This window comes from Pygocentrus nattereri, chromosome 24 (assembly GCF_015220715.1).
Source record: "Pygocentrus nattereri isolate fPygNat1 chromosome 24, fPygNat1.pri, whole genome shotgun sequence".
In the NCBI taxonomy this organism is placed as follows: domain Eukaryota; kingdom Metazoa; phylum Chordata; class Actinopteri; order Characiformes; family Serrasalmidae; genus Pygocentrus; species Pygocentrus nattereri.
In genome coordinates this window covers 4451498-4467044 of record NC_051234.1, presented here as the reverse complement: position 1 = coordinate 4467044, position 15547 = coordinate 4451498, and the positions used below count along the sequence as shown (strand labels likewise).

The window sequence follows — 15547 nt, the reverse complement described above, 5'->3', positions numbered from 1 at the left end:
TGGGGCCTGGCCGTTCCGGACTCCAGCATGATAGAAAAGCCTGCATGTGGCTCTGAGGTGCCAGACAAACACTCTTAGTCACCCAGGAAGCTAGCATGTTCAGTGGCTCCAGAGCCAAAACCTTAGTCAGTCTTTCAAATGTGATGTGTCGCTTAATCCTGCTGGCTGGACTGTGTTAGCAGCTTGATCTCTGGACCTCACCATGTATTGCTTATTGGTATCTGTACTTTTTTCTTAATGAATGTCTTAAGAATGATTACTGTGGTTATGTGGTTATGTACTATAGTCTGAAGGTTTATTTGAAGGAAGTGACCGACACGCCAGGTTTATGAAGAACACAATAGCATGAATTAAGAATTCATCACTTTACTATGTAACCTGAAATCCCCTTGGCTTTCTTTGCTCTGAGTGTTTCGTAAGCTGCAGTGCATGAAGAGATGAGGTTAAAAATGCTAAGATGCTGAATTAATGTTAATAATATAAATGCATAAATTGTTTCTTCATGCCCTCCTCCACATTACCCTTTATAAACGTATACCGTTTTAGATTGCATAACAGAACAGAGATCGGATTTCTTACAGATCCTTTGTTCCTCACCAACATGAATTGGCCTCTCACACTTAACTCATGTTACGTTATGGAAATCTCCCTAAAAGTCTCTCTAAAAAGAAGTTCCATAGTTGTTTTGATATTTGTGCATCTGCTGTGGTTTTGCATAAGAGACAAATAGATGGACAGAACATTGGAGAACACTGGAGATCAGTTAAGCCTTTACTCACTTTTTACTGTGAACACTGCTCAGTTATTGTCTTGGTCTTGTGGAAGTTACATGGATTTCTTTCAGGCGGAAAAGTTTAGGAGAAGTAATAGAGGCCTTCACTTTTCTGAATTGAAATTGGGCCAGTGAGATCCTGAGATCTGTCATGCAAACTGCTTAATGCTGAGATACAGTTATTTCTGTATCTGATGTGCTCTTGAATGGGAATATTTCTGGAACAACACTCCCCACTATTGGCTATCCAGAGATATTGCAGGACTATCTGAGTGTTATGTCATACTCTGTAAGGTACAGTAGGAATACAGTCATGTTTAGAATATAAACCAAAGGTCCGCTTTCCAAGTTTTACAGTTATTGAACCTTTGTTATATTATTATGACCACATAATTCCTCAAAATATCAATTTCCCCTTACAGTTTTCTCCAAGATAGGACATTTATATGAATTGTTTGTCAAACCTTATTTCGATTGTCCCTGTAGCTTTAGGTTGGCTAGGTTCCTATTGTTTGTTGTCTGCAACATCGTTTCTGTGCAACTGGACATTGTCACAAATCAAAACAATCACCCAACACTTCTAGCCGATGCCCAAGAGAGCCAAATAAGCAGTTAATTTTTTATATATACTATTGTTCTTGCTATAAAGTGGTCCACGATGTATAACTTGACATAGTTGCTGCATTGGAATCAACTTTATATCAACTACCTTTGGCATCCTTCTTTCTGTATCTTTATAACTGTCATTTTTCAGTCTGTTTAGGGTTCCTGTTAAGCCTTTGAAAATCATTGTTTTAGCAGCCGTTTTGGTCATAACCAGTAGTGAATCGAGGGTCCTTCTCAGCTGCCAAATAAAGGACCTTTTGTTTTGGTCTATTGATCATGTTTCACGTGATGCGCTATTGCCGTTCTGTTTGCTTGTTTCGTGAAACTTGTTTTGACTGGCTGAGTTGCAGGATGCTTTACGTTGTGCAACTCAAATTAATTTCATTAGGTTTCATACTTGCTATACTGTATGTTTGTTTTTTGAGCTTTAAGATGTAATGTTGATCATTATAATGTAGTGGCAAATCAGAAGTTTTCTTTGGAGACTATTTTGCTTTATTGTTTTTCAAAAAGCCCATCCAGTGGTTAAAAAAAGGCTTATGGTTTATAATTGTTTTGTGTAGTGATGTAGCTTCTAGTAGCATTAAAAACACAGATATCTGGTTTCTGTCATCACGCAGCCTCCAGAATCCCTTGTGGAAATGGACCTGGGATCTCCTCTGGGAGATCACGTGACATCACAGGTGACACAACACCTCTATCAGCGCTCCAGGTCTCTGGAATATTGATGAGCATCACCTGTGTGATGCACTTGGGATGGTATATAGCCCGGGCTATAGCTTAGAGACGTTGTGATGTATTGATTCACTTTGTGTCGATTTACTGAGCGGTTTTCTGTTGTGATATCTTCCGTGTCTGACCTACTGCTATTCGTTTTCGGGTTTATGCTCTTTCTGCCCCGCTCTTTGGATGTGTTTACTGCTTTCTCTGATTTTGGACTTGAACTCGGCCTGTTTTTATGACTACGACTTGGACTCTGTTTATATCGGTAAAAGCCCTTTCGATAACAATCATCGGCAGGCGTCTGACTGTGCTGGAATCCTTACACCTGTCTCCACCACCATGAACAATTTTGACAGTTTCTCCAGAGCAGAGCATTTCAGATCAAACCCCAAGGAATTCCTTTTTTTTTACACATCTTAACAGTTTAATTATGCACACTTTTTTAAAAATAGGTGGAATCACCCTTGAACATACTTTTTGGTGAAACTTAATTGTTTCTCAGCAGCATTAAGGTTAAGGTTAGGATTAGGACCCAGCTTGAGGTTAGAGTTTTAAGCAGGAGTGGAAAGTCCTCACTTAAGCAATCCTACTTGTACCTACTTGATTGAGTTCATGATTCTTTCAGTTATGACAATTCACAGCTCCAGACCATCATACTACCACCATCATGTTTGACTGTTGCTGTGATGTTCTTATGGTGGAATGCAGTGTTGTCTCTACACTATTTAACCCGTGTCTTCAAAACTGTTCCACCTCTGACTCATCAGTCCACAGAATATTACTCCAAAGCCATGAAGGTCGCCTAGATATTTTAACCTTTATGTTTTTTTTTTTTGGTTAGCAGTGGTTTGTGCCTTACAACAGCTATTTTTGCCCAGTGTCTTTATTATTATGGAATCATGTACCTTAACTGAGGCAAATGAGGCCTGCAGTTCTTTAGATGTTCATCTGGGTTCTTTTGTTACCTCCTGGTTGAGTCATCTATGTGCTCTTGGTAAAATTTTGGTAGTCCGGCCACTCCTGGGGAAGTAGCTCTCATTGTCCCTAGCCAAGGCTTTGTAACCCTTTCCCCTTAATATTTTCTCCAAAATAGGACATTTATATGAATTGTTGGTCACACCTTGTTTTGATTGTCCCTGTAGCTTTAGGTTGGCTAGGTTCCTATTGTGTGTTGTCTGCAACATCATTTCTGTGCAACTGGACATTGTCACAAATCAGAACAATCACCCGACACTTCCAGCGGATGCCCAAGAGAGCCAAATAAACAGTTAATTTTTTATGTACAGTATTGTTCTTTCTAGACTAGTAAATATCAGTGAATTTGTTTGGCTTCTGTATTTGAATCTTTTTAGAATGTGGCATCATGTGCTGCTTTTTGAGACCTTCTAGCCTGATTCACTTGCCAGACAGGTTCTGTTTAAGTGATGTTTAGATTCAGCAGGTCTGATGCTGAAATTAAACCCAGTAGTTTGTTGAAATTGGTTAGTTGGTTGATTTAGTAGCAAAGTAGGCAGTTACTTTCTCACACAGAGCCAGGTAGGGCTGAACAGCATTTTTCCTTCAATAAATGAAAGCATCATTTAAAAACAATATTTTGTGTTTACTTAAATGCAGAAAATGGAAGTAATTAAGAAGGGAGCAAATATTTTTTCACAGCACTGTATATACCTGGCAGTGTTAAATGGATTCTAATAAGTGCAGCTATTGCAGCTTGGTATATGCAACAGTTGAAGACATTAGAAGATATATTGTTGAAGCATTAAACATATTTAAACCCATTTCATCAGGATCCGGAAATTCTTCATATAGAACGCCAAAAATTATTTGGCACTTGCGTAACACGACAGTCTTCAACACACCACCAATTCCATTAAAAAAAAACCCCCAACATTTTCTACATTTGTCATGGCAACGCAGCCAAGGTGAGATCATCTATAAAAGTCTCTTGTGAAGCATCTATAGTGGACTACCAAAATAGGGTCAGTTTCCCACTGTCTGTTCTATGTTATGTGTTTATTTTGTGTATGTTGTGTAGAGATGTGTTCATGCTGCGTTCTTGTGTTCTCATTCCAGAGTTTCCTTGGTAGAAGACTAAAAGGGTCCATAAAGCGGGCGAAGAGTCAGCCCAAGCTGGACCGCACCAGCAGCTTCCGCCACATGATCCTCCCACGTTTCCGCAGTGCTGACCAAGACAGGTACCCTCTTTTATTTCCATCACATGCTTTTTGTGTGGATGTGCTACAGCAGGGGCTTTAGTCCAGCACAGTCTGAGGATACACTGCTCAAACACACCTGATTCAGCTCAGCAGTTAGTTACCAGGTTTGGTAGGACTGTTAGAGCAAGGAAATAACCAAACTCTCCAGGGATCTCCTGGACCAGAATTGGCCACCAGTGGTGCTACAGTGGTGGAGGCACCTCAAGGGCCATTTTCTTGGGTTCGTTTCATGCACATGAAGGAATTGTCAGCTGCTTACATACATACAGCTGCCGCAAATTAAGTTATATATCACAGCAACCTTTGCTCAAGCCCGAACCTGAAGCTACAGTATGATTGTAGTAGATGACTGTTGACTGCAAGATAGCCAAGTAATCAGAAACGAGTGACCTTGTGTAAGGGTGAATCCATGTTGCAGATGGTCCAGCATGAATCTGATTTGATGCAGCTCAATCTGTAAAGTCATTACAGCATCCCATCAGCAGAACTTGTCCTTCTCGAACTTTCTTTGGCCAGGTGCTACGGCCCTTCTGTCATGACTTATTCATTCTTTCATTTACCCTCAGCGCAGAGCAGTTTTCACCCTTGGCCGCTCTGAGATTTTGTGTAAAAAGCAGGTCAAGGATTTTCCAAATGCTTGCTGTTTTGACAGAGCGGCTGTGCTGTTGGGCTTTAGAGCAAAGTTTAATGTGATTTTAGAGATTTATTCTCAGATGAAGTAGATACTGTTGTGTTAAGCTTCCTCACACAGGGTTCCAGTTATGTAAGGCGAGGAGGAATTTCTTCAGTTAATGTATGTGCTGCAAGTTGTTGATAGGTGACCACAATTAAATTAGTAGTGCTACTTTTTTTTAACCCTTGTGTGGTGTTTGGGTCTGTGGGACCTGTTTTTATTTTTATGTTTATTAGAAGTAAAACTAATGCTATGTATTATTATTTCAACCTCAGATTATCAGTCTTTGCTCATTTTCTGTGAAGAACATATAAAATAACTCATTTTCAGGGCCTTCACTCTGTTCACCCCCCACACATTTATATTACACATGTGGTGTTGGGATGAAGCCACGGGGAGTAAAAGTGTGGAGGTGCTGTGTCCTTCACTCTTCCTACATGGCCTGCTGTTAGTGTATGTTTGTGTGTGTGTGTGTGTGTGTGTGTGTGTGTGTGTGTGTGTGTGTGTGTGTGTGTGTGTGTGTGTGTGTGTGAGGGTGGACAACATGGACAGGCTACTGACTGGCTACAGCTGCTAAGGAGAACCCTGCGCTGGCCACTTACGGTATTTTAAACTTCTAGTACTTTTGTTTTGGCTATAAAAGCACTGTGGTGGGTCACGAGACCACTGAGTAACAAACACATGAACACCACACAAGAGTTAAAAACCACAGCCAACATAATCGTACTTAGAATAAGTGTATTTCACATGAATACTCTTCCGGCACCGCTGTGAGTGGCAGCCTTTCCAGTAGCTTTGTGTTTTTGCACTTTTTTTCTTAGTTTTTTCTTTTCTGTTTGCATATATTACTTTTTAGTGACAGTTTTTTTGCTAAATTTCCTTCGGGATCAATAAAGTATCTATCTATCTATCTATCTATCTATCTATCTATCTATCTAACTGTCAATCTATCTATCTATCTATCTATACATACATTGTGACTTGTCATGTCAACATTTTTATTATTTCATATACACCAATTACTTATGCAGTATGGATTAAGATATAACAAACTATTCACAAAACTGTTTAATGAATTTGGTGAGGAAATGAATGAGATGATAAATAATATAATGTAGTTCTCTATTTGTGTTCATTTTTGTCATCCTTAAAACATTACTTTTATTATAATGTATGTCTTTAGATACAACTTTCTCAGTCATTTTAGAACATTTTACATCTCTACGTCATCCTAGACACATCAAGCATTTCTTCATTTGCAGCTTCCTAATAGTGTCACACTAATTATTTGAAAACTGTGAAGTTGCACAGGACAAAAGTGTTATAATCTGCAACCCAGTAGATTTTATATCATTGAAAACATTGATTCCAAACTGTTAAACAGCGCTACCAAACTTTTGCATTGTAGTGTACATTATGGTACCCACTGCAAGCTGAGGATCTCATTAAATGCACCTCATTATGCAGTTTTCTCAGGGCTTCCAGCATGACTGACTGCAGCTGCTGTGTAGTCCAGTCACCTAGGTTTATATGAATATAATAAATCCTGTTTCAGTCATCGTTCACTGGACAAACACAAAACTGGCTAAAACACTGAATCTGTACAGATGCTGAGTCTGCTATGGCCTACATGGAATTATCATATTAACAAAATGATATGAGTTCAAGAAATCAAACTTGAGAAATCTAATTTACAGAGTTTCCCATTTGCCCCAGATGCAGCCTATAAACCATGACACGTTTGGTGTCCAAAGTTAGCTTCTTTAGTTTTCCGAGACGAATGTATCCCACCCCAATATTTAACACTCTGCAGTCTGCATGCCTTAATCATGACTTGCCTGTGTTGAGATTATAAGGGAAAGATCTAAACAAGGTCACTCAAAGTGGTTTTATGTCAAATGTTTTGCTAAAGAGGAAGATGCATCTGAAACTCCACCACGTCAGTGTTACTGCAGTGCTGAGAATGACCCACCACCCAAATAGTACCTGCTCTGTGAGGGTCCATGGGGGTCCTGACCACTGAAGAACAGGGTAACAGAGTATCAGAGAAACAGATGGACTACAGTCTGTAACTGTAGAACTACAGAGTGCAGCTATACAGTAAGTGGAGCTGATAAAGTGGACAATGAGCGTAGAAACAAGCAGGTGTTAGTTAGTTAGTGATACTTTTTTGATCCCACAACTGGGGAAATTCCACCTCCGCATTTAACCCATCCGTGAAGTGAAACACCACAAACACACTAGTGAACACACACACTAGGGGGCAGTGAGCACACTTGCCTGGAGCGATGGGCAGCCCTATCCACGCCGCCCGGGGAGCAGTTGGGGGTTAGGTGTCTTGCTCAAGGACACCTCAGTCATGGACTGTTGGCCCTGCGGATCGAACCGACAACCTTCCGGTCACAGGGCCAGATCCCTAACCTCCAGCCCACGACTGCCCCATGTCATAGTAGTCATAGTGTTATGCCTGATTGGTGTATTTGATGAAGTATATTTTTACTTATAAAGTATTTTTTCAGCTGTACTGAGAATGGAGTTTTGCATGGTGGGTTTGTTTGTGATTCTGTGCATCCTGTTGTTTTGTCCACCTCTGTCAGCCTTGGTCCTTCTACCTGCTACCCCACTCTCTCTCTCTCTCTCTCTCTCTCTCTCTCTCTCTGTCTGTCTTTGGCCATCTCTCCCACACTCTCTGCCCTCCCTGTACTTGGATCCCACAGCTTACATAACTCCTTGATTTCCTTTGAGAGGTTTTCTCTCTGTCTTCTCCCTCTCTCTGACTCTGTCCCTGTCTTTCGTTCGGTCTCTCTCCTCCTCCCCCCCCTTTCAATTCTTTCGTTCTGACTCATTCCTTTGGGTCTATTTTTATGCTTCTCTCTCTCTCTCCCTCTCTCTCTCTCTCTCTCCACTGTATGTGTTTAACGCCCTGATGCACATTTTATTGCTGAATGTATACAGTAACAGTGACACTAAGAGGATACGGAAGAGACAGCCACAGCTCTAGCAGGGATCTGAGGATTTTCAGTCCTTTCCTCATTTCTACAGGCGTAATCTATCACTCTCCTGCTTAACCTCATCAGTCTTCTCTCCGGGTCTGCTGAGATGTTCAGTGGAGTCTGTGTTTGTATTTTAGTGATGCATGTTAGAAGGTGCTGCAGGTGTAGGTCTTTGAATGTGCTGCTCTTTTACAGGTGTTTCTCCGTGTAAGTCTGCGATAATGTTCTGCATGTTATCATCGAGAGCTTTCCTCTTCATTTGAATTCCATTTAAAAGCCGTTTAAATTTTCACTGGAAACCGAAATGTCCAATTACCTGCGACGGTGCTTTGCGAGCAGCTGCTGATAGTTTCAAAGGTAAGGAGTGAAAGTGTTGCTTTCTGAAGTTTTCCAGCAGCGTCTGTCGCTGTGTAGATGTCTAACGAGATTGGGAGCTGCTGATATCAAACAAAAAACCCTCGACTTTGAGCGAATTATGTAGCTTTGTGATGTGGCAGCACCGCGCTTCTGGGATTTACACCCGACCATGTCGCTGGCTGTCTCCTCACAGGACCCGTCTGATGCAGAGCTTCAAAGAGTCCCACTCCCATGAATCCTTGCTGTCTCCCAGTAGCGCGGCCGAGGCGCTGGACCTCACGCTGGACGAGGACGCCATCATCAAACCGGTTCACTCCAGCATCCTAGGGCAGGAGTACTGCTTTGAGGTGAGGCTGGATTTCATGGCCTTGACCTGTAGGCAGGTCACAGCTAGACTGGTGTCAGTTTTAGCCCTTAATTTATTTAATGTCCAGTCAAAGAAACAAGTGAAATTTTTTTTACAACTAAATATATATGAGCTTTTTCTGTGTTACATTCTTTTCAAGACCTTGCTTTCAGTTTTCAAAGAAATCTGCAGGGATGTTTTTTCCACACCTGCAGAGCTCAGTCCCAGTAGTTGGTTGCATTTTCTGCTTCTTACAATCCAAGTCATTTAATCATGTTGAGGTCTAGCCTGGGGTGGTCAGGGGGTCATCTTTTCAGACCCATAGCATTGAGTTGTCTTCTCACAGTGGAAGGATGGACAAAAACACCTGTGAATGTTTATATCTGAAGCAAGAGTGGAGCTTGATTTTCTACTACCTTTCAAAAGTTTAATGAAAACTTTAAGTGCTGTTTGTCTAGTGCTGACAGTTTTGGTGGTCTACCACGTCTTGCACAGCTGTCTGGGGTCCCATTATGTCTTCTTTTAATCATTTTTTGGAAGCTCCTGTTTTTTCACTGTTGACTTCCCCCCTCCTTATCCATAAAGAGTTTCTTATATCAGATCTCCTCAGAAGTTTCAAATGAAGATTAATAACTTAAAAATAAAACATGAATGATGGGTGGTCTATGACTTGATTATGTATTTTTGAAACTGAGTGACATACTGCAATCTATATAAATGCACAGAAGTACGTTGAAAAATAAACTTCAGGCAGCAAACATGTTTTGGCTGATGGACTTTGAAGGTAAATTTTGCAGATTCTTTTTGCTGAATGATTCTTAATATGATGAAAAACTTGCAGCGTATAGTTCGAGGAACAATATAAGCAAGTGTCATTAATTAGGATGACATTGTGCTGCCATTATTTATTGTTTATTTGGTTCAAAGTCATTATCTTGTGCCTAAGGTGACGACTGCTTCAGGGACAAAGTGCTTCGCCTGCCGGTCGGCTGCAGAAAGAGACAAATGGATCGAGAACCTACAAAGAGCAGTCAAGCCCAACAAAGTAAGTGTAAAGAAGAATAAAGGAATTCTCAGTTTATATCATCTCATTACTACATCACTCTAGAACAGTGGTCACCCACCCTTGTCCTGGAGATCAGCCTTCTTACAAAGTCTAGTCCTAGAACGCTTTTGATGTTGGAGTGTGTCTGTGGGAATTTTTACTCATTCAGCCGCGATACTTCCCAAAGGTGTTCAGTGGGGTAGAGGTCAGGGCTCTGCGCAGGCCACTGGAGTTCCTATATATGGTTTAAAAGAAGTTTGTATGCTGTAGCAATAATATTAACCTTCACTGGAACTGAAGGGCCCTGAAAAAACGCCCAGATTCCTCCTCCACCAAACTTTACTGCTGGCACTTTGAATTACAATAGGGTGGTGTACTCCTGGCGTCCACTGAGCCCAGACTTGTCCATCCCACTGCTAGTTAGTGATTTGTGATTCAGTACACTAGAGAACACGTTTTCACTGCTCCAGAGCCAGTTGATGCTTGGCATTGTGCACAGTACTCATAGGCTTGTGTGCAGCTGCTCAGCCATGAAAACCTTTTTCATTAAACCCCCGACACACACCTGTTGTTTCTTCTGGATGCTTCCATTTTACAATAATATCACTTACAGTTGACTGGGGCAGATCTAGCAGGGCAGAAATTTCACAAACTAACATTTAACAAGTAACTGAGCTTTTCATTGTAACCCTTTCAGCTGCCAGTATTTGTCTATGAAAATTGCATATCTATGTGCTTGATTTTATACACGTGTTGTGATTAAAACACTTGAACTTAACAATTCAGAGGCATGTCTACATAATTTTGGCCGTATAGTGTGAGTAAGAGAATGTATGTTAAATGCAGCTTGAAACAAAACTCTACAAGAAAAAGATTTTCATCAACAGCAGCAGTTCCTTACTTCTCCATGTTCTTCATCTCCCCCTCTGGTGTTTTCATCACATCAGTATAAAACAGCCTCCATCTGCTATGCAGCCATCAGGAGCAGAAAGGCTATGGAAGTCTGGCAGTTCCTTTTAAATTCTCACCTGTCATCCAGATTCACCGTCCACTGTTTTAATTTTTCCATCCGTGCTTGATCATGTCCCGAAGGTTATAAAGCTCCTTCAGTTCTCTACACGGTCTCGTATCAGAATATGAAAACTTTTTCATAGTCTCCATCTCTGCTGGAGGAAATCTCGGAGGTCATACCGTTCACCCTTCAGTTCTCTGCATCGTCTCTTATTAAAATGACTAACTGCGAGTGTGAATGAGAGTTTTGAGAAGGAAGTTAGAGCTGTGGGATCACCAGTGCGGTTTGACTCATCCAGATGCTCAGCCGGCAGGAGTCCAGACTGAATTATGTTGTGAGGAGGACATGACACAAGCTTCTGGAAGCCATCAACGCATTCAGGATTCATCTTAGCAGATATGCTGTTAAGAGAAGATAAGAGGACACAGCAAGGGTACTCATTAGCCTTGGGTTTGCTCTGATTAATTTACTTTATTCATTGAAGCTTGAGGGACAGCAACAGTGCTGCAGATGTACAGCACCAATCCAGAGGGTTTAATATGTTTTTATTTCCTGTGTTTTTATTAATTTCCACATAGAGATAACAAATATATAAAAAATTGAAATAGCTTGTTTGGAAGTGTGCAGTGACCAAAATTCTGACCAAAATTAGAACAATTTTGTTCTGAAGATTCTTCAGTGTAGCCCCTCTTTGCCATGCAGCTTTGCATACTTTTGGCTTTCTCTCAAGCAGCATTATGAGGAGCCACCTTGGATGGATCTCTGAAAGCTCCATCTAGGCTGAGACAGTGTTGTCTGGTGAAAACCATTTGTTTGGGGGGATTTCAGAAAAATAAGATTTACATGAAAAAATGTTGAAATTAATTAATACCTCAACTTCACTGTTGTCTTGTATTTTCCTTAACCCTTTAATGTTCTGCTCAAACATTTGGTAGAGTACATTTTGAGTTGCTATACATGCCACAAAGTGCCATCTCATATTGCTAGACGCGAATATTTAAAAAATTGTGGGGTCAAAAAACGAAAAAAAACAAAAACCTTTTTCTTGGTGAGGACATTAGAAACAAACTGTATTGGCTCACTCAAGAAAATATTAACTCAAACAGCTATTTACTGTTAATTGCTCTCAAACAGAAACTAGATTCCTTCCTGGAAAAATATAGTGTCACTACTAATTACTTTACTTTTGAGGTATTCTTTATAATCCTACACATCTGTACCATCCAGAAAGCCCAATAATTTAGTACTTTATTTAGAAAGAAATAGCCAATCACAGTAAACATCATTTCATCCAGTAAACGTCATCATCCCTGAGTTTGCTACAATATCAGTTATGCTTGAAAATGCTTAAAATTATGAAAGTAGATATTATTAGAAACAGTCAAAAGCCAGAAGAAACAGGAAAAAAACAGCTGCCTTAAAGGAAAGTCTGTATGAATAAAATTTAAAGCTTACAAAGCAGTTCTCAATTTGGACCAGCAAGTGAAATACCAAATGTAGACACAGATTAGATGCTATTAAAGGGTAATTCACAGATTTTTCATAGATCTTTCTACATAATTAAATGGTTGAGCTGCAATTAAAGTCATTCAGAGTGGTGTGATGCAAAATGCTGTGTTCTAGAGAAAGAACTGAGTGAGAATTATTCACAGTGGTGGTGATAGGAACTAGACCACTCTGAATGACTGAATTATTCAGAAGGTTTGAAAAAACTGGTGGAATTTCTCTTTAAGAACTCTTATTGTGAAATGGAAGCATCTGAGAGCAACAACAGCTCAGCCACAAACCAGGCAAACTCACACAGCAGAGCTGCCAAGTGCTGAAACACATAACACATAAAAATCTTCTGTTGCATCACTCACTGCAGAAATCTAAACTGCCTCTGGAGGCAACATGACCACAAGAATGTGTGTCAGGAGCTTCATGAAATACGTTTCCAGCCGACTCTCCAAGCAACTGCACTCAAGCCTAAGATCATTGTGTACAATGCTAAGTGTTGGCTGGAGTTGTCTCTGGACTCTGCACCACTGGACTCTGGAGCAATCTGTGCTATTTGGGGAGATGAATCATGCTTCACTTCATTTGGTGGGTGCCAGGAGAACATTACCTACCGGAATGCATAGTGCCAACAGTAAATTTTGGTGGAGAAGGTATAATGGTCTGGGCTGTTTTTTAGGGTTTTGGTTGGGTTCTTAGCCCCAGTGAAGGATAATGTTAGTGCTACAGCATACAAAGACATTTTCGACAATAATGTGCTTTCAACTTCGTGACAACAGTTTGGGGAAGGTCCTTTCCTGTTCTAGTATGACTGTGTCCTTGTGCGCAAAGCAAGGTCCATAAAGACATTTTGTCAAGTTGTGGTGTGGAGGAGCTCCAGTGGCCTGGACAGAGCCCTGACCACAACGCCACTGGGATGTGCAAAAAGCTCTTGTTAGGTCAGTAACTGTAATGTAATTACAAGAATTTAAACAGTAATTCCTTCCACTACTGACAGGAAAATATCACTGTAATGTGTTCCTTTTGTGTACCGTGTCTCCCCCAAAAGTGGAAAGAAGCGTAAGCTTTTTGATCTTCAAGATTATGGAAAACATACATTTAACATTCGAACAGGTGTGTCCAAACTTGTGACTGGTACTTTTCTTTGATAGCTTGCTAGCACACCAGTTGAGCACTCTGGACAAGACTGCTTTTGAAAACAGGTATATTTAGTTGATCTAAATATGGCAGTGAGAGCAGGGCAGAGTGATCCAATGGCATTTTGATCTGCTTAAATGACTCACCCTTTGCGAAAAACATCACTCTCCGCAATCAGCCCAGCACTTTACCCTCCCAGTGGGGATTTCAAATATAGTTTGTTTTTTTTTTTTTCCTTTGCAATCATCACACTGAGTGCTGTTCTTTCCTGAAGCCTGGCCAACTTCATGCCCACTCACTCCATTTCTCTCTTAATTTTTTCATGTTTTTACCTCTCATTCAGTACCTGTTATTCAGTTCCTGCTGCGGTCAAATATACCTTTTTCTACCAGTGCCTCAGTTTCTTTATTTTATTCTTTTGCCTTGTGGCTGAATGTTTTGCCCATTGCCCAGCAGTCCTCTCTGCTTCCTCCTACACAGGACAACAGTCGGCGAGTGGACAACGTGTTGAAGTTGTGGATCATCGAAGCCCGGGAGCTGCCGCCCAAAAAGCGCTACTACTGTGAACTGTGTTTGGACGACATGCTGTATGCTCGCACCACCAGCAAACCCCGCACCGACACTGTCTTCTGGGGTGAGCACTTTGAGTTCAACAACCTTCCGGCCGTCCGCAACCTCCGCCTTCACCTCTACAAAGAGACAGACAAGAAAAGACGCAAGGTGAGAAGAAAGGGGTACTGCATCCAGATAACACTTTTTAATAATGCTTTATTTGGAGATGTTCTGCACTCTAAGCCTAACTTTAGTCTCCACCCAGAACATAATTTAACAGTGTGCTTCTAACAAAATATGGAAGTATTTGCCTAAAATGACATGTTGGTTTGAGTTTGTATGGTGCAGTGTGTGCCGGCTGCCAAACAGAACTGCTAAACACAGTGTCATTTGTTCTGAGGCCTCCCCCTGACTGTTCATGGTCCCTGTCCATCACGCCAAAGATGTGGACTTGAGTCTCAAATTGGATGACTTCAGACTCAACTCTACAAAAATAAAAACCTGCAATTCAGCTTTGACTTGAACACAAGTGACTCAAGCTGAGAGTTGGACTTGAGCCTTGCGCCTCAAAAACAGCTCTAGACAAGTGGAAGAACCATGGAGAGGTATCTGTCTGCGGACTGGACTCTCTAAAGTTGGCTACTTTTTATGTGAATTGATTTGTTTGCTGGTGTAGGTGTGACAAACCTGGAACAAATGTAAGTTTAATGTAGTGCAGCATCTTCAAATGCTTGTTACTGTGGCTGTATTACCATTTTCATCATTTTGATCTTCAGTGGTAAAATCTCAGGACTTGATATTTGACTCGGGGCTTGACTTGAGAGTTGCCTGCAGTGACTTGTGAATTGATTTGAAACTTGCCTATAGTGACTCGAGACTTGCCTGTAGTGACTCAGGAATTGAATTGAGACTTGCCTGTATTGACTCCGGACTTGAATTGAAATTTGCCTGAAGTGACTCAGGACTTGAATTGAGGCTTGCCTGTATTGACTCCGGACTTGACTTGAAACTTGCCTGAAGTGACTCAGGACTTGTAATGAGACTTCACTGCATTGACTCAGGACTTGAAACTTGCCCGTATTGACTCAGGATTTGAACTTGAGGACTTAACTGTATTGACTTGGGACTTGAAACTTGCCTATAGTGACTCTGGACGTGAATTGGGACTTTACTGTAGTGACTTGGGACATAAATTGAGAGTTGCCGGTATTGACTGTGGACTTGACTTGAAACTTGTCTCTAGTGGCTCAGGATTTGAATAAGGACTTGACTGTCTTACTTGGAACTTGAGTGCCAAGACCTAAGAATCGTCAAATCTGTGATTCCCGTCTCTGCCCAATGGTAATGGGTTTCACCACATAGCTTGTCAACTGATTGAACATCTAGAACCTGTCTATAGATGACCTTCTAAATGAAGTGGACCTTCATTTTTAAATAAGATGCCGCCGTTGAAAAGATCTGGATACCAAGACCAATCTGGAAGCCAAAGATACAGAGATTTGTGTGGTTCCTTAAAACTTTTGTCCTGAATAAAACAGTACTTTTCTGCATTGTCAACAACTTGCACATTCTTTTATTTCTATGCTGTCTTGTTACAACCTTTACCTGTCTTTGCTTC

General features: G+C 40.9%; 1 protein-coding gene across 11 annotated transcripts in view; it reads left to right on the top strand.

Moving 5' to 3' along the window:
* The window catches only part of syngap1b (synaptic Ras GTPase activating protein 1b), a 183262-nt gene that overhangs the window by 128214 nt on the left and 39501 nt on the right, over positions 1-15547 (top strand). For all 11 annotated transcript variants that reach the window (XR_005129590.1, XM_037534099.1, XM_017708749.2 and 8 more), the window contains 4 exons: positions 4175-4296; positions 8534-8687; positions 9633-9731; positions 13858-14097. Coding sequence is in view for 10 of the 11 variants with exons in the window: in XM_037534099.1 (XP_037389996.1) it covers positions 4175-4296; positions 8534-8687; positions 9633-9731; positions 13858-14097 (615 nt within the window). In the remaining variant the exon portion in view is untranslated. The remainder of the gene's footprint in view (positions 1-4174; positions 4297-8533; positions 8688-9632; positions 9732-13857; positions 14098-15547) is intronic.